Source organism: Patiria miniata, unplaced genomic scaffold (genome assembly GCF_015706575.1).
Source record: "Patiria miniata isolate m_02_andy unplaced genomic scaffold, ASM1570657v1 HiC_scaffold_7, whole genome shotgun sequence".
NCBI classification, from domain to species: domain Eukaryota; kingdom Metazoa; phylum Echinodermata; class Asteroidea; order Valvatida; family Asterinidae; genus Patiria; species Patiria miniata.
This window is the reverse complement of record NW_024037074.1, coordinates 22,359,902-22,385,551: the sequence shown is the minus strand read 5'-3', so window position 1 is coordinate 22,385,551 and position 25,650 is coordinate 22,359,902. Positions and strand designations below refer to the sequence as shown.

Genomic DNA, 25,650 nt, shown 5'->3' with positions numbered 1-25,650 from the left:
TTCAAGTGACACCATTTTGTGAAATCTGAATTCTTTGTCTTCAAAAGGAATCACATAAATTGTTTGACAAGAACCGAGTTTCCCTTGAAAGCTTTTTTTTTACCTCATCTTTGCTGCTTTCTGTGAAGACGCCACTAAACATTCCAGCCATGAATTCACAGCGAGATGTCAGCATTATCTTGTGGGCATGGATCGTTGTCTCTGTACAGTGAGAAAGACAGGTCATTTTCTTCAGTACACAAAGCATATGCTATTTCAAAGACAAGCCAGTTTAAGTTGTTCCCCTTTGCTCTTGAACAAATTCATTCCTTTTCTTCCAACAAATTTTCAACTTGTGACAAATTTCCGACAAGAAAACTGCCATTTTTTTTATTTCTTGGGCATCTGTATCCCTCTGAAACAGGGTTTTTATATTTGTTTGCTTTTGCACATCTGCCTTGCGAGTAGACTGGTCCTGGTCCCTATATTATCGATTCTGATATGGTGGTAGGAACCAGTCTGCCGATCGAGAACTGAATTGTCATGCCAAAAATATTTATTTTTCCATTAGTTTTAGTGCAGGTTGATTGTTGATGGTCTTATTCAAAAATCGATTACCTTTGTATTGCAACAAAAATAGCAATTTAAATATCAAATCTATTTTTCCGGGTGAATCTCAAAAACAGCACGAGTGCAACTTAAACTATATAACAGCTGATTGACATGAATGCAAGCCTATGGAATCTGTTCACAAGTCCCTTCTCTTGTGACAAGGAGAAAAATACAGTCGATTCCCTGCCCAATGTAAAAGACGATCAGTTTAGGGGTACTGTACCTTTGCTAACAGATTTCAACAAACCATAACAACGTCTAGCCCCTAGACTACTGTATTACGGACATTTTAACACCATTGCCGCAATGGGCCCACATGCAACAGGGTTCTGCACCTTCAGGTGAAAGTCGCTTTTGGGAACTCAGCGTAACATGTGCATGAACCAGTGTGGCTATGCCATGCCCTATACACTTGTGATCTCAATGGTCACATATAAACACCATTAATGTTCCTGCAAGGTTTCCATATAAAACATCAGTGATTCACATAAACCCTAACTGTAGACAAAGCATTCCAAACATCCTAAGGCCAGTATAAGGCAGAGGTGGCAGCAAGTCATTTTTTGCAAGTCCAAGTCAAGTCACAAGTCATTGTTTGCAAGTCCAAGTCAAGTCACAAGTCATTAGGTCCAGTCACAAGTCAAGTCACAAGTCATTAGGTCCAGTCACAAGTCAAGTCACAAGTCATTTGGTCTAAAAACAAGTCAAGTCACAAGTATCTTTGTCCAAGAACACGTCAAGTTGCACATTATTTTGTCCAGCTGTAATAAGCTAAAAGAATTAACCTAGCGTGAACTTACAAGTTATTTTGAACATGCCTCCTTAATTCCCCTTTTTCAATGTGTTGCAATTACTATTCTTGTAGTTTATCACATATCTGTCGGATATTAGCCCTTTGTATACTTTAATAAATTTATTTTACATTGTAGAAATAAATGTTGAGATGACCGTGAAAAAAAGACTTCCTCACTCCATTACATGTAGTATACTAACACTAATTGTTCAATTTTCATGTATACTAAACGCCTACCAATGGGTTAGGCTATCCGGTATTTTACATGCAATTGACAAAGGCCTGCTTTCTTTTCATGAAAGGTTCCTTTCAAAGTTTGTTCAAGAAATACATTAAGCAAGAGACAATTGGTCATTGAAAACTGTAGTTTGTTGTGACAGTCTTATTGAACACTTTTTAAACTAGTGGGAACTATTCATTTTACTGGATTCAGTCACTGAGGTCTATTTTCTGGAATGAAAAAGCTAATTAAAAGTATAAGAGCTTAATTAAAGTGTATTGGGTCGCTCGAGTAGGGTCTGACTTGGGTTGGTAACAAGTCATTTTTTGCAATCCCAAGTCAAGTCACAAGTCATTGTTTGCAAGTCCAAGTCAAGTCACAAGTCAAAGCTGGTATTTACAAGTCAAGTCACAAGTCACAAAAATAGCGACTCGAGTCCCACTCGAGTCCAAGTCACATGACTCGAGTCAGCAACTCTGGTATAAGGTACGTGATGTAAAATGGCAGTCGGAAATATTTGAAGAGATAGTTTGGTTATCCTGCCCGCAATACATTATTCTGCATCTTACTCAAACAAAAGTTTGCTATCTTTTTGTGCAAATCCAATGGAAATGCATGCATTGTTCACTTATAAGTGGAACATATCCCTTGATTAAGAAACCATAGTAATATGCTAAGGTACGATATCATGCGAACACTGTCACTGCTGAAGATTACTTGATGAACTATATTTAAACATAAAGGCATATGTAGGATCGTTTGCTTTCCATGTGTTTTGTTCGTTTCCAATTACACAAAATCTTAAGAAGAATGTTCAAAACCCATTCCTGTTAAGTTTCAGCTTGGTGGATATTACTCTTTTCAAGAAAACTTTGAAAAACCTTGCACAATATTTTAATTAAGAAACACGATTTCATCTATAATACTCGTTATTTCCAAACACCATTCAACTGACCGATCGTTGGAAATCACATACATTTCTTGATTTTTTCTACATGACAGCAAGCCAGACGAAATAATTTCACGGAGTGTTTTACCAGTATGATCCTTAATCCAAGTACACATTTGGATAATAGTTTGGTACGTTACTTTTGGGATAAATGCAAATGATCCTACATGCCTTTAGGTAATCCCATTTTATCACAGTCAACTGACAAGAAACATACCTTCAATTTTGAATTTGATGTCAGACAGTGCCTGTCTGTTGAGGAACAACCACTTGGTTCTCTGGCCTGTCTGATCGTTCAGGAAAGTCCCGATGCTGGGATTCAGAAACTCCTCTTCGTTCTGTAAGTTCTTGGCGATGTCGTCAAGCTGGGGTAAGCGGAGCGTGCTGGATGCCTTCCGCAAAGCCACTATGTCCTCCATACTCGCCTCCTCCGTGATGTTAGGCAGGCCTTAATATCAAAAAGGGTATTTAAAAAGAACCTGAATTTGTAATCAAAACTTGACAAGAATGCTTTGGATTGGGTTATATAACTGTTGCAGACTCTACTCATTTCAAAGGGTGGGGTTTGGACACCATATGGAAAAAAATACTCGCTTTCAGAATGTCGATGCTGCACTGGAGACGGTGGCGAGGGGCTGAGGGCTTCTGAGGGAGTGCGGGATCGTCCCTGATGTTATTGCACACCTTCTCTATTGTGTGTTGCACCAAAATATTGAGGAGGTGTGCAGTGACATCAGGCATGGTCCTGCATTCCTTCAGAAGCTTTTGGCCGTGGCGCACGCCTTCCACTAATGTCTCAATTAACGCTGTATCAACATTGGAGGATGCCAGGTCGAAAGTGGCAGATTCTGAAAGTTAATAGTTTTCTTCGTATTGCATTTCAATCTTGCCCTCTTGTACAGGTCTAATGGGGTTTGCTTGCAAAAGTTTGTCATGCCTTGTTTGCATGATCTGAAATTTTGGTTTGATTCCGTTGGTGAACAATGGAGTTGTTTGGGATCAGAGGTAGAAGATTTTTTTTTTATTGTTTGACAGTATTATTCAGCCTTGTGTATGTACATATTTATCTATTAACTTTATTTGTAATTACCGGGTTCCACGTCTTGTACAAGCATACATGTACATACTTTTTACCTGGATCCCTCATATCATTTATATTATTCTTTATACATACATTCTTGTTAATTATGTTTTGAAGATATGAAATGAAAATAAACCACATTACAAAAGCTGAATCCAGGAAGCAACAAGATGACTCTCCGAAACTATTAAATATAAACTACAGCAATCAGCGATGCCATTGGGGTTTTGCTCACAATGAATGCACAATGTACAATACATTTGTGTATTGCGCTAGCATGGCGTCGCTATGGAGCAGCGCATGCACAATATTCCTACGGTAGCCTCACACATCAGTACCTTTTCTTTTTAAAACTATCATTCACTGCACACATGTGAATGCAGTGCAGAGCATTCAAGTTTGATCGAGCGCACTCGGAACAAGTCTAGCATGTTGACAACACTTAGCAGGTGACCCATTTTCTTATTAGCTCATTAGCAGCCAGACAATACACAACACATTTTTCTATTGGCTGAACAACGACATGTAATCTGGTTTTGTTTATCGAAGGGATGCAGTGCCCGGACTTTTGTTCCCAAAACATAAAACAGCTGTAGCAGGAAGACTAGCATCTTTGAGAATTCAATGACTGTTGATGAAATTTTGCATCGGGGTGATGTAAATTTTATTGCTGGGTTTTGCCCTCTTAAAGTTAAGTCTTAAGTTTGAGTTCCAAGCTTAGTTCTCAACGCTGAAAAAGTGCTTTGTCATGAATGTTTTTAAAGTGTGATCTCAATGGCTGAGAGAAGCAGTGTCTCACCAGTGTAGAGAAATTCCAAGACATGGCGGAAGGTCTTGTAAGAGATGTCTTCACTGATTGTCACCTGGGTCGTTGGTTTATCACATGAGCTACCGTCCGGGGTCACTACATCAAGGATACCAGCTAGACCGGCGATCTTGCCCTCGTTAATGTCCTCCCAGGTAAAGTTCCACACTTTGGAGCTGCTTCCTGTATCCTGAAATGGGAAATGTAAGAGATTTATATTTTAATATCAGAGTTTGACTAACTCTGATCGAATGCTGGAAAGTCAATGATGGTCTAACGTGTCCTAATCGCCAGTTCTATACTAGCCAATTGAAAGTTGATTATGTTTTCTTTTCAGAAAGGTTGTCGAAATCAGTAGTGGTGGTTTCGGGGAAATAAAACTGAAAAACGAAAATGGGTAAGTGTCACTTTCAATAGGATATCTGGTACCGAAAAACTACCGATGTATCCGTCCTGGCCCTAGACATAAACAAAACGTCTGAATACAACTTCCAAGAATCTTTCAACTAATTGTACAACAAAAGATGCGTTGAGCGCTTTTTGCATGTATGGATTGGACAAGACAAAACATAAGACAAACCTGGTCCGGCGGTTTCAGGCCAAAGACACGGCAGAAGAAGTTAGAGGCACTACACAGCACCACTTTGTGAGCCAAGATGCTCTTCCCTTCAACGATGAAGGTGACGTCAGAGTAAGAAGGCTGCTCCAACGCCTTGCCTAAGTTGTTTGCAATTGTTGACGTTTGGATTTCTATCCATGGGGCTTTACCTGAAGATAATTCATGAAAAAATGTAAGGACACGCATGTAAACATGGGTGCAAGTTGACATGTTTTTTTTATGGCCGATATTTGGAAGGCACTTAACACAGTTTTAAGTTAGCAATGTAATTTACTCTTTTCCAAATGATTGTTTTTTGTAATCAACCCTAATCCTCCTCAATCCTCCAAAATACTCCTTGAAGGATTTTTGAGGATTGAGGCTGCAATGGCAAAAAGTGTCGGTTGATTTTTACATGGTGTCGAGTTCGTGGCTGTACCCTGCATTGTTTATGTTCAGTCACGCATCATTGAGCCCTGCATTATGCTTGATATCATCCGCCCTGCTTCTGAATGTCATCGGCACTGCCTCAACCCATTAGCAGTGATTGTTAGGGCATTTCAAATGATTGAGGCAATGGTCACCCCTCCACTGAACAAATTAAAAAAATAATGGATAATTTTGGAGGATTGAGGCTGAAACTTATTTTTACATGGTGGCAATTGGTAGACTTTGCAGGATTGAGGATGGTTCCTATAGCCAAAAGGGGCTAGGGAGGGTTTTATGACTTCATTTCAACCTGAAATATCAAACCAACACACAACCACCTGATGAGACACCTGTTTTGTATTACAATCAAAAATGTAATTGTTTGAGCGGATACATAATAGAAGCCTAATAAATAGAATGTAGTCATTTGAAAAGGACTCATCTCACCTGCTGGGGGCATCTCTGGTGGCCGGGGTACAAACTTCTTCCCACCAAAGCTAAAGAGGCCCCCCTTCTTCTTGTGTTTTTTCGTCCCGCTACACACAGACATGTACACCTTCACAAAACAAACAAAAGAAGGAAAAGATTGCCTCATTGGTTCTGCCAAATTCTTTCGAATGAATTTAGCTACAAAATCCATGTACAATTCTTGTACATGTACAGATTACTCTCTTGCATTAAACTCCTCGTTTTTATCTGAATGAAAACTGTTTTCATGTACATTACGTGCCAGGCACATACAGTGGCTATAGATTCAAGTGTCTCTCGTTTAATTCTTCAAGCTTTGTCACTGTTCATGCTGTTGAGAGGAGTCCTTGTACATGGAGTCTGTATGCTGAGATATTACTTAATCCAATGACATCCTTCCAAAATCTTCTGTAGGATCCTTGACATGCTTGAGGATTAGAGTTAAGGACGATTGTCAGTATCTATGAACAAAGCTCAGAGTACCAGTGTGCAATACATGGCTTGAGAGGGTTGATAGTTGATTAGCGAGGTATTGGCAGTTACCAACCTACAATCCTGGCCAAATCTCGCTGCGCCCCCAACCCCCCGGCCCCCTGTCAATGTTGTCTCTCATTGCGCAGTGTGTGCTCCATCAACTGGAGAGAACAACATTGACCGGGGGAGCGAGGGAGTGGGTGACCGTGGAAGGCTAAGGTTATTTCCAAGTGTCCCAACCATTTTGGCCCGGATTGTAGTTCCCGAGGCAAAGCAAAGGCAGCTAGTTGTCAGCTTTCAACACCGAGGGGGGCTAATATCGACCATCCCTTACGTATTCACGAGTTTTCTTGGCAAAATGTTATTATGCGTGATGTGCCCCCACCAAACTAGTTCCACGATTACTGAAAAAGGGCGTGTACGCTTCAAACAGCAAAAGTAGCGGCTGACATGTGATGATGAATAATATAGTAATACTTGATTTTACCAACTCATTGCTTCAAGAAATCTGGAAATAGGGTGTTAAATTGAGAAAAGTAAGGAGTTTCCTGAATAAGTGTTACTCACAGCTTTCTCAAAGCAGTCTTTCACGTTTGTGCCATGTAGTGCGCTGGTTTCAGTGTATTCCAGGTTATGTTTCTGTGCAAACTTGAAGCCCTCGTCGAATGAGACACAGCTGCGTTGGGAACTCCCACGGAGATCTGTGAAAGGCAATCATTAATGTTGGACAGTTCTTGCCAAATATTGACACGTGCGCAAAAGCATTACTGAATGAAGGTGAAGAATATTTTGGTGCAAATCTGGAGTATTCAGTGGATGATTGAATATTTGAATCCTCGGTCTAACTGGCACAGCACTAGTTCTCAATAAATCTCTGGGTATGTTTCTGGGTAATTACCCTATTTCTGTGCCTTTAAAGCTGCGTCCCCTGTGCTCATTAACACTTTTAATTTTTTTTTCTCTTAATAATTTTTCAGATGTATGCATTAGGCCAAAAAAAAACCCACCATGTTTAGCGTCCTGCCTTTTTGAAAAAAAGGAAGCAGGAGGCCCTTTTTTCCCCTCCAAAATGGCCGCCCAACCGGGCTATTTTTCAAGATGGCCGCAAAGTTGTTGTTTTTTAAATGGCCGCCATTGGACTCAGGAAATGACATACCAGCTTTATATGGACTACATGCAACAAAGAGGCCACAATTATGTAACTGATGAAAAATTATCATTTTTTCAGTTTTAAAAAAAAAAGGGGAAAAAAAGGAGGCGGCCTCCAAAGAGGAAGCGGGCTGGGACGCTAAACATGTTTTGTTTTTTATTTGGCCTTATTCTAACCAAAAGTCCTCTCCTTTTTTTTTGGGGGGGGGGGAATTTGTAACCCTCTGAAAAAGTTTTTAATATAGGGCACAAACATATCCACCTGTTGAGCAGACATGGCTCTTAATACTAATTGGGAAGGCGGGGAGGGGGACCAAAAAGTATCCTGCCAATTCAAATTTTGAATGTAATGATTAAACTAAAAGTTAACTTTTGTATTGGTAGACAAAATAGCAATTTAGAAAAGGAATCTATTTTTGAGGATAAAACACTAAAATACATGTAGAGGGGGAACGCAACTATAAACAGGATCCAATGCAGAGCTGCAGCACTTCTCAACCGTGTCTACCAAGCAAAGAAGGATGTTCTCAGCCAAAAACTGGTCAGCAACTAAATTGTCACCCAGTACAGTGGCATGTGCCTGGCTCCCTGCAGTGCTGACCAGTCTTTAAACTCCACAGCATGTTTTCTTTTCTTTTTTGGTCTTTCTGCCTGGCAACTCTGTTAGCTGGTCTGAGTACCCACAGAAAACTCGAGAGAAATGTCCATGACTCTTACAGGACAAATTTAGGGCCATGACCTTTTCACAATACACTGGCCACAGGCATGCAACTGGGAATTTGGAAAAAAAACGAGGAAACTCCAAACCACACAAGACTTTGTACTGTATTTTTCAATTTGTAATGGCATTCATGAGAAGTAAAAAAACGAGGAAATCAGCAGATCCGAGGAAAACTTGCATGCCTGTGGCCAGTCATCACACTGAAGCAAGAAACCCCACACAATTTTACAACTTGTCCACGACTTTGCGCGATAGCTTTAAAAACCAGGATTTTTTTCCATGACTGTAGGAACCCAGTGGCGGGTATTTGCAAACTACTTGCCTATCTTGGTTGCAACCAGCAGGATTGGAGTGTTAGGCATGTGATGTACGATCTCCGGAATCCATTTGTCTGCAACATTTTCTAAGGCATCTCTATTCTCAACGGAGAAACACACCAGGAAGATGTCTGCTCCTGGGTAGGACAGCGGACGCAGGCGGTCATAGTCCTCCTGTGCATGAGAAAAATACAAATCCAATAATGACAAATTCTGCACATCTCGCAAATGTCTTGAAAATGCAAAAATAGAAGTTTTTCAACCTAGCAACAATTCTCGCGCTGAACGGAAAGCTTTCAAAAATGGTAAACTGATAAGGCTTGGGATGTACAGTGTAGTCGGGTCCATCACAAGTCCATCACAAATCCAGTCATAATTCCTGAGTCCATTCGACATGTCCAGTCACAAGGAACAGTGAAAGAATAGTATTGTAAAAAATCATTTGAATAATGTGTGATTTGAATTGAGACTGGAGGACTTGTGATAGAAATGTGATGGAAATGTGATGGACTTGGGATGGACTTGTGATGGACTTGTGATGGACTTGTGATGGACTTGGGATGGACTTGTGATGGACTTGTGATGGACTTGTGATGGACTTGCAGGGACTTGTGATGGACTTGGCTTCATCCCTGTATTAGACCCTTAACATTATTACAAAAAAAATCAAACTAACTTTGATACACATTACATAATGTGTACAATGTACAAGCAACCGCAAACTCACTTATTTTTAACTCTCAACTAAAGTCAGTGTTGTAGAACTCAAGTGCATTTTCTTTGTACATTGTACTCCTATATGTACTCCTCGTACTCAAGACAAAGTAATGATATTCATACTGGTACCCATAGAAACGATCTCCTGCTGAATTAATTAGATACATGCAGGAACAGAACAAATTTTTGAGTGTTGAGGAGGCGTTTGCATTTGTCCCAAGTGCCTGGACTCATGTGCTTACACTGACGGTACTGGTACCAATACCCATAAGCATGCAAATTATGCACTCGTAATTATACTTGTACTCATGGAAAGAAAGTTGCCTTGTACTGCTACTCAGAATCATGAATGGAAAGGTATTTGTACTCATGCTTGTACTCCTGACAAAGTACGGTATTTGTACTCATGGCAAAGTACTTGTACTCGTACTCCTGGCAAAGTACTTGTACTCGTACTCCTGGCAAAGTACTCGTACTCCTGGCAAAGTACTTGTACTCGTACTCCTAGCAAAGTACTCGTACTCCTGGCAAAGTACTCGTTCTCCTGGCAAAGTACTTGTACTCGTACTCCTAGCAAAGTACTCGTACTCCTGGCAAAGTACTTGTACTCGTACTCCTAGCAAAGTACTCGTACTCCTGGCAAAGTACTCGTACTCCTGGCAAAGTACTCGTACTCCTGGCAAAGTACTTGTACTCCTGGCAAAGTACTTGTACTCGTACTCCTAGCAAAGTACTCGTACTCCTGGCAAAGTACTCGTACTCCTAACAAAGTACTCCTACTTGTACTCCTGGCAAAGTACTTGTACTCGTGAAAATGTTCTCAACTACAACACTGACAACTAGACTAGTCCACCTGCAATTTGGTTGTCTCATTCCCCCCCCCCCCAACAAATCAGTCTGGCCATGCCCCTGATCATACCTGTCCAGCCGTATCAAAGAGCCCCAGGTTGTAGGGTTTTCCTGCGACCATGACACTGTTGGAGTAGTTGTCAAATACCGTGGGTACGTAGTTGCCCGGGAAAGAGCCCGTTGTGTAACTGATGAGGAGGCAGCTCTTCCCCACGGCGCCATCGCCGACAACCACAAGCTTTAGGTTCTGCATTCTGGAGGGAAATGGAAGGAAAAGAGTAAGTGAAATACAAAGTTTGTACAAAGCACATATGCACCTGTGTACTGTGCATACAGGATCTTCCCATAACTACATACATCACCCATAGGACACCATCACAAGTCCAGTCACAAGTAAATCACAAGTCCATTCACAACTCCAGTCACAAGTCTATTCACAAGTCACAAGTAAATCACAAGTCTATCCAGTTCGTTAGTGTGACGTCACCTTCAGCACTTCCTGCACGATGAGAACCGGAAGTTAACGCAGCTACAGCGTTTGTAGCCAATGGGCGCTACTTATCAATGGTGGGCGCGCGTGGATGACGTTTTTACTAACAAGTCCAGTCACAAGTAAATCACAAGTCTATGACGATGACTATGACAAAACAAAACACAAAAATAAAGATGGCGATCACCGCGATCGTGAACGCGCAATACCAAGCTGAACCACATGGCACCAAAATCACAATTTTTACCCCAGGAAACTGTTCAAAAACTTTACAACAAATGTGTCATCAGAATTGAGAAGTTGCTTTAGATTGAAAAGGTCATTTTTGAATGATGAAAGACACCCTTGACTCTAATTTGATCAAACTAAAGAAGGGCCCTACACACCGCACAATGGCCGCACACACTAGGTACACAAATGTATACCTATAGTGAGTCAGGTTAGCACAGCGGTACTTTCTTCGCCTTCCGCAGCTGTGACCCAGGTTCGATATTGGATTTGGTTTTCAGTTCCCACACTTGATTCCATGGGTTTTCCTCAGAATGTTCTTCTGGGGTTTTCCTCCCACCTTTAAAACTATAATTTCTTCACATTGTCTTCTCTTTACTGGGCCCCATGGGGGACCAGTGGATTCCACTGAATGGGCTGCCCAGTTTTTAAAAAAAGAAATAAATAAAAATAATGTACATTTACGTGTTCATGTCTTTTTTTTTTCGTTTTAATCACATTCACATGGAACTTATGTACAATTAGGCCTACATGTAATTGAATCACTTACATTTATCTGGGAAATCCTCTTCTTCTTCAAGAACTCGTACAAACTCATAAATCTCAGCAAACAGTGCTTGTTTTCAGTTTCACTGTACAATGTAGTCTACATGAACAAAAAACAAATGGTTTAAGTACTCTTGGTGGGAAATTCATCTGCCTGTGTGGCAGGAACTGCCCAATAGATGACTCACATACCGGTATTTCCTTTATTGGATATGCAAAATGCATAATATAGTAGGCCTACGTGTGCAATGTCTCATAATTTCATAAGGTGTAGTACTTTCAATGTATGTTTCACGTTCAGCATGTACACGTCTGTACAGTTTTTACAAACTCCTGTTATCAATGTAACGACGCGCATACAGCTGCACGATGTGCTCAGCTGAAATTAAAGGGAATGTACAACATTTGCTTTTGCTGCAATTTTCAGAAATAAATGGATTTCAAGGATTAGTATGTTATAGAAAATATTGTTAAAGTGACTTTATTCACGTTTTGAGGTTGTAGATGCTGGAAAAACCAAGAAAACCTATCATATTCTTGTAGTCTGGTTCCCTGACCCCACTTAAGATGCTGGTAATGGTAGGCCTATACAACAATGTAGCTGTGCATGTACCGGTATAGCAGGATATCCTGGTGTAGTGAACTCAATGAAGCATTTAATTCTGTGTAGACCTGGTAATATGCTAATTAACCTTTTGGCGATAGAGGACACAGCAGAAGATCTGGTTTGGGTAACTCTTTTGTATTTTCCGAAATCTACCAAAATCAAAAACTACCCTACTATTGTGTACGCTATCCTTAAAACTAAAGGCTTATGATGAAAATTGTCCAAAACCATTCTCTAAGGGCATAGAATCTCAAGAATCAAAGTCATGGAGTGTTGTAGGTCACAAATTTTCACAACTAATTTACAGTGACAGAGCACAGGCAGCTAGCCTAGATTCCATGGGCTGCGTGTGTGCTCCTCCACTAACCGCTGGCCGTGTAGAATACGAAAATGACGCTGAATGACTTTCCAGAGCGCACTGCGAGCATAGTTCGAAGGCTGCATGCTAAATTGTGCGCTCAAGTATGTCCTGCATGTCACGTCACGTAAAAAAACATTCTTTTCAAGATGCCTGTACCTGAGGTGGCAACACTTTAATGGTGTTAATTTCTTTGTTTCATCACTATCAGTGAAAAGTATATGTGATAGCCTTGTGTAATGATTAGCTTAATATTTTTTGATGCAGGTTAATATAAACCCTATGAGTATCAGGGGCGGAGCCACACCCCCCCCCCCCTCCCCGGCAATGATATCTATATATATAAGAGAGAAGTTTACTCGCCCCCGAGACGATGTTTGCTCCTGAAAGGATCCGAGACCGCCAAAATCGCTCCACGTCCGTGGAAAAATGCAGAGGGTGTCTTCCGCCGGGTCGGACGCTTCGTGTCGTCCTAATTTTCCGGTATGGACCGGCGATCCGTTTCGTCGATTTTTCGTGACTGCATTTTGCGCAGGAATTTGCCGTCGTGTGCGCTTTCACGTTGACTGCCTGGCCGCCCCCCGTTCTGGCTTTTCTGCGAGTCTAGACTGTGCGAGGTCAGCGGCTTCAACGTAGGGGTTTCGTTTACGTGTTCTACTCGGCCGTTCGGCAAAAGTGTTCACCAAACGTTAGTATGGGGTGACCTTGGCAAAATGTTTTTTCTCCATGGTGCGTGGCCACCAAGTGTCCCTATTCGCTTCGCTTGCCGCCCCTGCGCCGAGTGCAACGAATACCCAGAAGGACTACACATTAGTATGCCTTGCCGCGGTCTGACCAATCGAAAGTCTACACTGCGTAGTACTTCCGGGCTATGCGTAAAACCGTCACTGGCAACGCGTACTGCAGCCTGCTCCACACCCTGGAAACGAGGTTGAGTCTACGGTGCTCGGTATTTGAAGCACAAGCATGTGACGTCGCGTGATAGAGTGCTGTTGCTTCCATAATGTGTTTACAGCTCCATGCTTCCACTAGCTCTATCATTGTCTATATGCTTCCACCAAGGCTGAGCGTTGTGAGTTCGCTGCACGTCACAGTCAGTGTCGCGTTATAATTTCGGGGGCCTGTTTGGGATCAGCGAAGGGTCGATACATTGCTTCAAATATTGCGATCTTGAACGCAGTCACAAAAAAATCCACAAAACGGATCGCCGGTCCGTACGGAAAAATTAGGACGACCTGAAGTGCTTGATTTGGCGGAAGAAATTCTCCGTATTTTTCTATGGACGTGGAGCCATTTTGGCGTCGCGGGAGACCGCGGTCTCGGAACCTTTCAGGAGCGAACATTTCTCGGAGGCCGAATAAAACTTGCTCTTATATAGATGGTTGACCAACTTGAATAAAAGTTGAATCAACTTTTTCCTCGCAGACGGTCTCGCAAATTGTAAGAAGTTCAAGTTTACGTTTGTTGAAGAGTCCAATACTGAAACTTAATTATGACCTTCCTCCATCATTCACACCGTTTGTAATTTTATGGTAACTAACACTCAACATTTCCATTGCAAATGACAACTTCACGTTTGATTACATTATGATTTATTGTCCAAACTGTACAATCAGCCTTCGCCTGTGTACTACGGTAACCTTTTCACTACGTTCTCCCGGCAATGCGACTGCCTCACAAAATGCCAATTCAACAGACCAACGGGAACATTTACAGACAGTTATCAGGGTACATAATTATCATGTGCGTAAATCGGTGGGAAAGACAAGAGGGGGACCCCCCCCCCCCCACATTTTAAAGCGGGGACATTGTTTGGTCCCCCCCCCCACTTTCTCTTCCCCGAATAAAAATTGTAGCCTACTATAATGATTCCATTGCTCAGAATACCGTGTACCTGATTCAATTACCCCAAGCTCGAAAATGATGTTTAAAAGATGATCTTTTGCTCAAATTGGTTTCAGTGGTCAGAAATTGCCTCAGATCACACCACAAAAATTGTTTTTCTATAACTGCATGTCTCCTCAATGATCCCCCATTTACATTTAACTGCCCACATTTTCATCCCCAACACTACGCCCTATACCCGATCTATGATCGGGTAAATCAGCTTGTTTATTATAAAGTCCTGAACGCTTTGACTGATCAGTATGGAATTTGGTGATCTTTTTTACCTTCTATCAGAGGTCAAAAGGGTACAAAAACAATTACGTAGGATGCCCATTGTTACCATGGCAACTAGGCCTGGGCGAGCAGTAGATTTTCCTACCACAGTACTAACAGAGAAATTTCTCGCGGGTAGTCGAGTATTCGCCAGTAGTTTACTAAATTCCATACAGAAAATAATGGCATTTGACAGTAAGATGGTAGTCACTAAAAATATACAGCATGGAAGACACATCACATTCTTCAACAATGATATCCTTACTATATAATCTGCAAAACTTTGGCTCATTTTGCTTGAAGATTTATTTGTTGAGAGAGTTAGTGGAATCCCAAGGAAACAGATGGAGGTAGTGATTCCTTTATTGCAGGGGACGTTATTAAGACAAAAGACAAGTTTGGGGCAGAAACCACAAAGTGGTTACTTTTTTCTAAGTCAGCACTTGTAAACCAAATTGCTACTCGCGAGTACATGGAGTACATGTGCCTACTTCTACTCGCACCAGGACGAGCACTAGAGTAGATGAAAAACCATGAGTAGTAGCAAACACTACTCACGAATACTTGAGCACTCGGATTACTCGGCCAGTGCTAATGGCAACCAGTTCAGTTATCATCATGATTAACTTTGTCATTTCTGTCATTAAACACGGATACATTTTTGGATCTAGAGCCCAATGTTTTGGCCCAGGGAAAATTGACTTGTTCATGGCTCGATCCTGGCTAGACTGTTTCCTGGCTAGCATCAGACAGACCAATCACAGGGCACTTTTATTGGTCGCCGTGAAAACGCTCGAAAGAGACACCACGTGATTGGTCCATCGAGGCAACCAATCCAGGTGACCAATCGAAGCACCCTGTGATTGGTCTGTCTGATGCTAGCCATGAGCTAGTCTGCTTCCCTGTTCCCATTGTCCTTCTGACTCCAATATTTTTAGGGGGCCCAGCAGGAAACATGCAGTCTAGCCAGGAGCCATGCACAAGTCAATTTTTGGGCTCGTACCACATTTTCAATAGGGAGAGCTGATAACATCCTACAATCATGCACCCTATAATACCATATATAGTGTACAAACGACTATTTTTTTTTTGGGGGGGGGAGATAATTTGCATGTCAACTTCTACATTTAGCTACTGCCATTTTTTTTTTATGGAATATTTTTTTGGGGGGGCTAGACAAAATTTCGCGGGGGCTAAAGCCCCCTTTCCCCCCCCCCCCCCCCCCGGTAGAACCTCTAGGGACACCTTTTGAAAGCACTTTCAAAGAAAATGTGAAAGAAATTTGATGTAAAGTACGGCACATCTTTGTCGCAACGAATGTTTTCAAAATGATCAGAAAATCAAAGACAGGCATGACACTATGGTACCCCGAGTTCCGCATGCGCAAAACGAAAGAAGTATCACCAGTGGGTACCCGACTAACCGTCTTACATGGCAGGATGACCGTAATACCATGTAAAATTCTGCTAAATCCACTTCGAAAGTCTGCCAAATCACCCAGTTTATATTGCTGTTCCATTGTGCAAGGGTTTGTTTTAAGGATTTTTCAAAAAATGAAGGTTTTTCAAACCAAATGTGCCATATTTCTTTCCAATCTTTTTCATTTTCCTTCATCTTCATAATTCTGCCGAAAAAAATGTTCTGCTGATTTTCTGTACAACTCATTTTTGTATGCAAATATTCTGTCAAATGTAGCCGAAATTCGGCTAGAACGGTCACTCCATTAATAATAACAGCGGATCACAATAGACATGATAGAGTGTTTTTACTATAGACTGAAGCGTATAAATACTATAATAGCCACGTTCACGGGAATGTCAGACGAGTCGACCGTTGAGACAACTCGACTCGGGACAAGTCGACCGTTGAGACAAGTCGACCGTTGAGACAACTCGACTCGGGACAACTCGACCGTTGAGACAGCTCGACTTAATGGAAATGTATACACGTGGAGCGGAAAAAGTTGCAAAAATCTGTGGCAGGACGCGGCGCGGGCATACTCGATGCACAGAGGGCGATCCGATCCGGTGGCCGTCGCGTTGGGCTGGCGCGCCCTGCCCGCGATTGAGGAACGGGCCCGGCCCGGCACGCGGGCATGTCAACCGGCGCGGCAAGTGGGCGCACCGGCCCGGCAAAAACAATCACGCTGCGCTATATCGGCTCTGTTATATGCAACAAGAAAACCTCATGTGTCATCACTCCCAAACGGCGATCAGCCGCCGTCAAAAATCCCCGGTACTATCCCTGAAACTAGGCCCAAAAACATGCGAGGCGACTTGTCTCAACGGTCGACTTGTCTTTCCATTTATCGCACATACGGTCGAGTTGTCTCAACGGTCGAGTTGTCTCAACGGTCGACTTGTCCCGAGTCGAGTTGTCTCAACGGTCGACTTGTCTGACCCCCCGTTCACGGGTCTACCACACACACAGATGCACAGAGTAAGGAAATGCCCTCACTTACCGAATCTATTTCTTTTTCAACCAAAGGGAAGTTCTCCGTGATGAGACTGACTTTCTGCTAGTACTAGTAGGCCTAATAAGTTGCGTGCTTGATGTTCAAGCAAAGCTGCTCGAACTTTGTTGTTCGTGACTTCCTCCATTCCCATTTTTATGGGAGAAACTTTGATCTAAAAATAGACGGAGGGTTGGCGTGCAGTTTGAATGATGTCATTCTTATTTTTGTCCACAACGCATCAATGCATCAATGGTTAGACTGGTTCCTAGTCCATCCATCATCGGTTTTTGAATCAATGATGTGCCGGGGATCCCTGCAGTCTCTTGTTAATTGGAGTTTGGACACGTGTTAGTGGGGGGGGGGGGTGTTGACATTTTATCTTTTGTTCTTCTTTGTTTCAGAAACAATAGAAACACTAGCATTTCAACCGCAGTAACTCTGCCCTGCTTGTATAATTTTACAGACAAAAAAGTGAAGCCTATTTCTGTTTTTAGAAAAAAAACAGTACCAATTGGCCAACCCCAACCTCAATCCTAAATCTATACGCAAGGGGGGGGGGGGGAGTAACAGGGGTGTGCCCCAGGCCGGCCCCCGGGAGTCCCGGTGGCGGAACCGGGGGCGGGGGGGGGGGCTAGTTCCCCGGCCCCCCGATTTACCCACTGAGTGCCCCTCTTGCGGACATAAATGTGCCCCCTCGAGCATAAAATGTGTGTGCCCCCTCGAGATGAAAACAAAACTTTTTGTTTTCAGTAACCATTTCTCAAAATGTAGAGTTCTGATATGAACGAGGAATATCAAAACCGTGGCCCAAAACCTCGCTCACAATGCGCCCTGAAAATGGTCGGTTTGAAGAGCGCCCCCTATTTCTATGAAAACAAATTAAGGATCCGCGCCTGCGGTGGCTTGAGTGACAGTGCTTATAAATCGGAACTCAGGGCTGAATTACGGGAGTATACTTCTCCAAAAATGTAGTCTTGGACTAGTTTTAACCGTACATGCGTACAATGCTCACGATCACTGCGCCAACGCGCGAATTTTTTTCCGTAGGCGGGATGCTCCAAAGTCATGCAATTCAGTTTTCCTTTGAATGCGTTGCAAGACGCTTAGGTTCTCGTTCTCTTTTCCCCTTAAAATACAATTATCTAAACGATGAATTCAGAGAAGAAAAACAGTTGATGAAAATGAGCAGCTACGACGTGGATTCGAACCCGGGGATCTTTGTATCCAGAGCTCCGCTATCCACTTTCCACTATCACGCTATCCATCCACTAGGCTACTGTGTGGTAGCTCGACGATGTCCGTACTTTAAAATGCTTTAAAGGTAGTTTACTAAATATCAACAATGCTCTTGATATCATTGTTCTGTTTCATGAATAAACATACTGGCCCGATCAAACTAGTGAATTATTTATGACTTTGGAGCATGCCGCCTACGGAAAAGAAATTCGCCGCCAGCGCCAGCGAGCCACTGTTGTCAAAATAACGTCCGCTTTGAACAGCGCCCCCATTATACAGATGACGCCCAGCCCTCGAACCCTGATCTCCCCTCCCCCCCTCCCTCCCCCCCCCCTTTTTTTTGGGTGAAGGTGGGGGAGGGGGTGATGGAGTGACTGGCTACTATCCAGCACTGTTGACAAAATAATGTGTCGACACACCGCTCATCCAAATTCCTCTGGCAACGCCCATTATTTCAATCCCCCCATCCAAACCTGGATTCGCCACTGGAAAGAGGTGATTTCTATTTGTGGACGTTCGGGTATGGATTACATTTTTGGCTAGTTATCCTAAAGAAAAAATAACACCAATGTATATGTATAGACTTGGTGACTATACCAGTGATCAAATAATGGCGCTATAGCTTTTGAATTAATTAATTATGTGCATATTTTTATTAGTTCATCGATCCAATAGCTTAATGGCGGCGCCAGACTCTAAAATTAGGGCGGGGTGGGATAATTGGGAGCAAGGAAATATTTTGGGGGCAGTCAAAATAAAATCTAATGATATCCTAAATCTTCGGCTGTGCATGTTTGGCGTGTTTTGTCTACCAAAGTACTAGTGTCTTTCTTTGGCCCATGTGTCCACAGAATGATGATTCACTCTCCATCTTCAACTAATCTTAACAACGAAGAAAACAAACATAATTAATCTGTTTGTAGATACAGTGTTAGGAGAAAATGGTGGGGGAGGGGGAAAACTGGGGAAGGGGGGGGGGGAGAGGAGGGCAAGGAAACAACTCAGTGGGGGGATCACCTCCTTGGTCCCCCGTAGCGCCGCCACTGCCAGTAGCACAGGACCATCAGGGTCCACCTCCCCAGATACAAGGTGGCAAAATGAGTCCACTGCTTCAAAAACAACATAATCGGTAGGGTTTTGTCCGGAGTTGGACCGCTTGGGCTCTGAGCTATAGTTTTACCCATGACGGCTTAAGGCCAAATAGCAGCCTCAAGCGGAGAGGTTTTGAGGGAGTCCCGCCAATTATGAAGAGGGTGGCATCGAATATGAAGCAGGTCGGTAAACATGATTCCCGTATACATCAATCCCGAATGAGCCCTCACACTCAGTGACACAAACTTTGATACATGACAGAGCAAAACTATATGCAGTGCCAGCAGCCAGCACACAACCCTGCCGGACTCCAGAGGATGCAGGGAAGGAAGGAAAAAGGTCATTGCCAACCCTGACCTGGGCTCGTGGCTCTAAAATAATAGGCTGAAGTTCACATTTTCCTTAGCTTTTTTGACCTTTTTTTCTTCAAAATATTTGTCAATAACATCTCATAAGGCTAAAGGGTATGATGCCCGCACTGCAACCTCCTCACAACCATTCCTAAATGACGACCCCCTCTACAAGAATTAGATTCACATCTGCCTTCCTATAAAAAAAACCAACCCGAATACACTTCCGCTACCGTCCACACCCTGTCTTTCTCAGAAGTTTCTCTCATCGTTCAGCATATTTTTTTCCCGCTCGCCACCAAATCCAATATCTAATGTATGCATAATTCAGAAATCACGGCTCTTACACCCTCCGGACCAAGAAAACAATTTTCCAGAACGGACAATGATTGAGAGAGGACGAGTTACTATTTACAAAGCCAACGCCTTTGCCGTGTCAAAGTAATCGGTTATTACCGGTGGCTTGCCCGTCCTCTGTGCTCTACCAATGGAGTGGTGGGTATGCAGCGGCTGTCATTACCTGGCTTCCCAATTTGCTCGCGTTCCAGCCCAGAGCCAAAAGGGCGCGAAAGCAAGGCACGGCCGCCATACGTTAACAGCTCAGACTGTGAAACCGGAATTGCCATTTAAGGCCCTCGCGAACGGAAACCAAATAAAACATGATTTGGGGGGAATCACAGTGGAACATGGGAGAGCAGATTCTTGATAGATGGGGGTTGGATGGGGCGTCAGATACAGAGCCACTCGAGTGAAGAGATTTAATTAAAATGCGCGTGAGCCTCTCCCTCCGCTGCCCCCTGCAGATATATAGTCAATGGAGATATGTTAACGTTGATGTATCATTCCTTGGTGCTTCTTATTTATATAAAGAGGAAAAAATGGCAGCTCTTTTACAAATTAATGAAAGGCTCGAGGCATGCATGCTCTCGACACGCAGGTTTTAAAAGTACAGCAACTTACGTGTCACTATAGAGTGTAGATAAGGTTTTTAAATTTGAACAGCGGTTTTGTGTTGACGATAATTATACGAAGGATCAAATGTGTTCTTTTATATGTCTATGTTGCTTTTGACTTGGAGACTTTGACGGAATTTGATCCTCCAGCCTTTACTAACAAGAAGCGGAATAGGTTGTCAAAACTCACCAGCACATCAATTTTGGCTTAATCATCAAGCGATGATAACCTCAGTTCTCAGTAGGTCACCTAGAATCGGACTCAAAACGAATACTCTGTGAACCACATGTCTTAGGTTGAATCTAATTTATATTTTTTTAAGGCTCTGCGACCCTTCGGTAGGATTCATAATATTGGTGAATGCGCAATGACTCGAACTCGACACCTATCTTTTCTGGGAGTCTGACAGCACTTGTTATATGCTCAACGCAAGTCATGATGCTGGGGTGATTACACATTTTGTAACTCATCGGCACTCGATCTGGACTTCACCTTCTCACTCAGCGATTTGAAACAAGATCAACCCATCAGTGATCTGTTTTTGAAATCAGTGGACGCAGAGTTGCATGCCTTTGTCTTGTTCCCCGTGACTGACTCGTGCCGCCTCCTGGCGACAATTTGCTATTTTGTTTTTCTGAGGAAACGAAAGCGCCAGCATAAAACCGCTTTTAGTAGTAATACCGTCCCTACTCTTTACAATTTTCACGACCGAAAAAAAAAATAAGGCCACTTTTCCCAGGAACGAAATACCAATTTTGCTCCCTCTCGACCCAAAGCCTGGCTCGCTAGGCTACTGGTACCCGGTGATGATAGCAATGATTCGGACTATAGACACCACCTCCCCTCCAAGGCGTCAAGACGAGAAGAAGATAATGGACTCCAAATCAGACCGATACCTGGGACCTTTACCTTACTAACTTGATACCTTACTGACTTGAGCCATATAGTCAGGATACAAACTGAACAGGCTTCAACTTGGATGAAGTGAATAGGCAACTTAGGGCAATATCCCGATAGTAAGGACTTGTAATGGACACAGTACTTGACGTCAGGTTTTTATATAGCTTCAATGCCTATATGGATTCAGGGAAGGAAATCCCAACTTTCCGATCCTAAATTAAATGAACTCGGAATCGCCTGCAAGTGGTCAGGGTTATCCTTAAATCTTAAGTAATGTGAGTCACGATACGTACAATAACGGGCTGAAATTCAGCATTAACACTGCGTTACTCAAGCCGCGAATAAAATGTGTCAAGTTATTTCACTCCACTGACCAAGCCAGTGATAAACTGGGGCCAATTTTTTAGGAGGGGGAGCACTCTTGGGTCTTCATTATCTAGAGGAGGTCTCTCAATGGATTGTTTCTGGAATTGCAAGCTCTTTTTTTCTTCTTCAAATGTCAAGCAGTGGGTACAACCTCTCGGCAGTGTTGTAGGACTCCGAGTCGGACTCGAGTCACATTTTTTGTGTGACTCGGACTCGACTCGAGTCACATTGGAAAATGACTCGGACTTGGACTCGACCATGATGACTCGGACTCGAGCTTGGTGACTCGTGACTCGAGTCACGTATTTTCATCAAAAGAAAAAACGTAACTTTACGTATTGTGCGACGAATGTAGCATTCTGTTTTACTCCGTAGACAAAACACGGCGCCGCGGAAAATCGTATCCAGGGGCCACGCACCAAAGCCTAGGGCGTTCACGACGAGCACCAGGGCCTGGTGTCCTGCCAAAAAGTGTCCGGTATTAAAAGGAAAACACATTTTGGGTCTAAACAACATGTACACACACAATGTAAACTATTTACACTGGGATTTACTTAAATGACAGAATGGAGGATTGAAAAATAATTTAATAAAAAAAAGTATTAGTTTGGTGAACAACTAAGAAGTGACTCGTGACTCGGACTCGGACTCGAGGCTTGTGACTCGAGACTCGGACTCGAGGCTTGTGACTCGGGACTCGGACTCGACGTTGGTGACTCGACTACAACTCTGCCTCTCGGAGGTTGGGCGTGCCCGTACCGTGGCCCATCCCCACCTCCTTAAACGCCAAGGCTTTAACGTTACGACTTCAGCGCGTTTACTGCATGAAGAAACTTGCATGAAATGTACGGTCTATGTGCTCCTCGAGAAACATTACAAGGTCGCAAACTTAAGTAAAGTTTAATTCAGAAGAGGGAATGATTACTTACACAATAATTGGCCGATTTTAATTTGACAGTTGGGTTTTGTACGAACATGTTCTTCCTAAGGCGTCGAAGTGGGGGTTTTGATTTGTATAAACGTGTTCTTCATAATAAGGCATTTATGCACAGATTCATTTGCATTTACTGATCTAACTTTTTTTCAATAACCTGTCTTTCTTTTGTTGTTGACAAGTAGTCTCATAGCGATATTTCATGATTTCACTCCATCATCGGCAGAAAGGCATCGGGAAGCAAGAGGAAGCCATGTTTGATGCAAAGCCTCATCGCACCTCGGCTTAAGTGGAAGATGATTAGTCGAGGTCCATCAGCCAAGAACTCCGGCTGGGCTCACCACCTTCAGACCCCTCCGCTCCAACATCATCCGGTGCGCTGGCCCGTCCTTCCCGTGCCCCGTCAGCCTTCCGGCTTGTGCCCCCTCATCCCTCGCTAAGCCAAATCCCTGGGCTAATTTGCTCACGGCCTGCTTGGTAAGGAACAACGGAAGTCTTTCACCCGCGAGAGGGGACTAACTCTCTCGTCGTCTTTTCCCTCAACTCTATGTCTCCTGAGCGTCTTATTGCAGGCGCATCTCGGCCGTCGATTGTGCTTCACAGGCCCGCCATTAGAGACATCATGAGCGGGGTCCCAAGTGACTCGGTGCTGTGTTTTCACAGCAGTGCCGCTCCGTGTGTACGAAGATGTCAACTTGGTGCCAGAGACTGTTTCATGTCATCATCGTTAGATGACTGTAAAGGAGTAGGTTGTTAGATTTTTGTAAGAGAAGACTGTAAAAGGTACAGTACGTCACAACTCAGTTTGAAAAGCGTACTTTTCCCAAAGAAAAAAAATGTATCTTTGTCCTGTGTGTAACTCGAAACATTTTAAGCAAATAAAATGCTACACAGAGGCACCATTATACTTAATTCATACAAGAATTAAATGCAATTCACATTTAGCAGTTTGCAGTTTGCCTGGCGCACTTCGGTTTCCGGCAATCTAACAGATAAGAAAACACCAAACTATTAAAAAACTTCGAGGTATGATCTACATGTAATCATGTATAAATGTAATTAAAGAAAGCTCATTTATGACGCGTTTATCTTCATTACTAAAGTGAAAAGTTTGATTCGCTTCATAATTATATTCATACTCTACATAGTGCAATTAAACCTAATACACGTGGCGTGTCATCAAACTCTGGCGGTGTATTTCAAAAGTACCAAGGAAAGTGATCAAGAAGCAGCGCTCCAGCTACGGATCGAGGAATAGCAGGGGCCGCCCCTGCCCCTCTCCCAAACAAGCTACATGTGATAGTGGGTACTTTCAAAATTGCTTTCTGCGCAATAATAGCACGGGTGTGTCCTAGCCCAGGTTGGACGACGATTTCATTGCATTACGTATAGCCTGGGCTAGGGTGTGTCCCAACTGCCAAAATGGCATGGCTCTGCTAACCACAGAATTTCACCATTCTTTGCTGTAAGAGCATGCGCATAAGCCAAAAAACCTTGCTAACCCTAAAATATGCTTACCGTATTTGAGGAATTTTCTGCTACATTAAGCGTTTTTTCCCTGCAAACTGTATTTAAGCAAATCCGTCAAATTGGGCCCAGGCATGTATGCGGCTGGGAGTGTTGATTGCTATACGTCCTGCCAGTGTCGTATGTTGGGGGGGGGGGGGGGGGGGGGGGCCGGGAGGGGCACTACGGGCTTCCTTAAATTGAGCTAAGGGCCGTTGGAGGACTAATATGGCTTCCATGGTGTTATTATACGACATGAAACACTACTTGCAGCCCTGCAGTGTACAGTTAGATTCTGAAATGAAAAATGTTAAAAACAAAAATCAAAACAAAAACACCTATAAGGGCAGACGCTACAGAATCCAACCAGCTTGTTGTCTGTTTCCATCAAACAGCCGCCGTGAGTGACGGCTCGTTATTCTCATGAATCGTCGGTGAGCATCTTTCACTCAGGTTCTGTCCCTCTATCTGCCTTTCTCCTGTCTTCCTGTAATCCAGCGTCCAAGCCGAAAGGCAGGCGCAAGCCACTGCCAAGGTTAAACGTGTCCCCTGATACATCTACTGCCGAGCTCAGCAGGGAGAGAGTGGTCTTACTTCCGTGCTTTCATTCTTCGTCTCAGAGTAGGACACCGACCGAAACTTCTTCCCCTAGCCCTCATGTTTTTCTCTCTTTAAACATCCATCCCTATACATGTACTGTCGGGCTGGGAATAGATACACCCGTCATCAGTAATATCAGTAGCGTCGGCTGGTGCAGCGCGAGCAGGGCTTGCATGCGAGTCCCCGGGGGACAGCCCCGGTGGACTTCACCGACATGAAGTCGGTATTAATTAAACCAAATGAAGCGGTCATTACATGGGAGTTACGGCGAATCAGTCGCTCGTTATTCTTGGATGATGACGCTGTTTTACTGTAGCAAACATCCTGTAGTTGGACATTAGGTCCCGGGGGAATGACAGCCTTTCATCAGCAAGCACAGACATCGTCACTGAGGAAAAATGGTCCCGAAATGAATTTCGACACGATGGTGTTAAGAATTTCGCCAAATTGTATCTCGCTTGTTTGCGTCTCTTACAAAGGCCACAGTCATTTTGTCGCCATTTCAAAGGCAAATTATCAAAGACATTTGCCCAACATTTCAAATGACTATTTGCAATAGCGGCATGCAGACAGCCAAAGTGAGGCCTTACAAAAGTGATAAAAAATAGTACTACATGTACATATTTCGCATATATTTTTTAATGTTGAATATTGTCGACACAATTACCAAATCTTATGCCAACATAGCTTATGCATTCATAACTTTA

At 43.1% G+C, this 25,650-nt stretch overlaps 1 protein-coding gene across 4 annotated transcripts in view; it reads right to left on the bottom strand.

Annotated features, from left to right (window-relative positions):
* Nucleotides 1-17,240, bottom strand: part of LOC119745289 (rho-related protein racA-like) — a 37,027-nt gene extending 19,787 nt beyond the window's left edge. The window contains exons 1-10 of one of the 4 annotated variants that reach the window (XM_038221538.1): nucleotides 17,012-17,226; nucleotides 11,430-11,525; nucleotides 10,232-10,415; nucleotides 8,601-8,769; nucleotides 6,976-7,109; nucleotides 5,914-6,022; nucleotides 5,020-5,207; nucleotides 4,434-4,629; nucleotides 2,771-3,001; nucleotides 104-201 (exon numbers count right to left, since the gene is read on the bottom strand). In XM_038221538.1, the coding sequence (XP_038077466.1) occupies nucleotides 104-201; nucleotides 2,771-3,001; nucleotides 4,434-4,629; nucleotides 5,020-5,207; nucleotides 5,914-6,022; nucleotides 6,976-7,109; nucleotides 8,601-8,769; nucleotides 10,232-10,414 (1,308 nt within the window). In that variant the 5' untranslated portion in view covers nucleotide 10,415; nucleotides 11,430-11,525; nucleotides 17,012-17,226. Of the gene's footprint in view, nucleotides 1-103; nucleotides 202-2,770; nucleotides 3,002-4,433; nucleotides 4,630-5,019; nucleotides 5,208-5,913; nucleotides 6,023-6,975; nucleotides 7,110-8,600; nucleotides 8,770-10,231; nucleotides 10,416-11,429; nucleotides 11,526-17,011 lie in introns of all 4 variants that reach the window. The other 3 variants (XM_038221540.1, XM_038221539.1, XM_038221541.1) reach the window with 3 other exon arrangements.
* Between the last annotated feature and the right edge of the window lie 8,410 nt (nucleotides 17,241-25,650).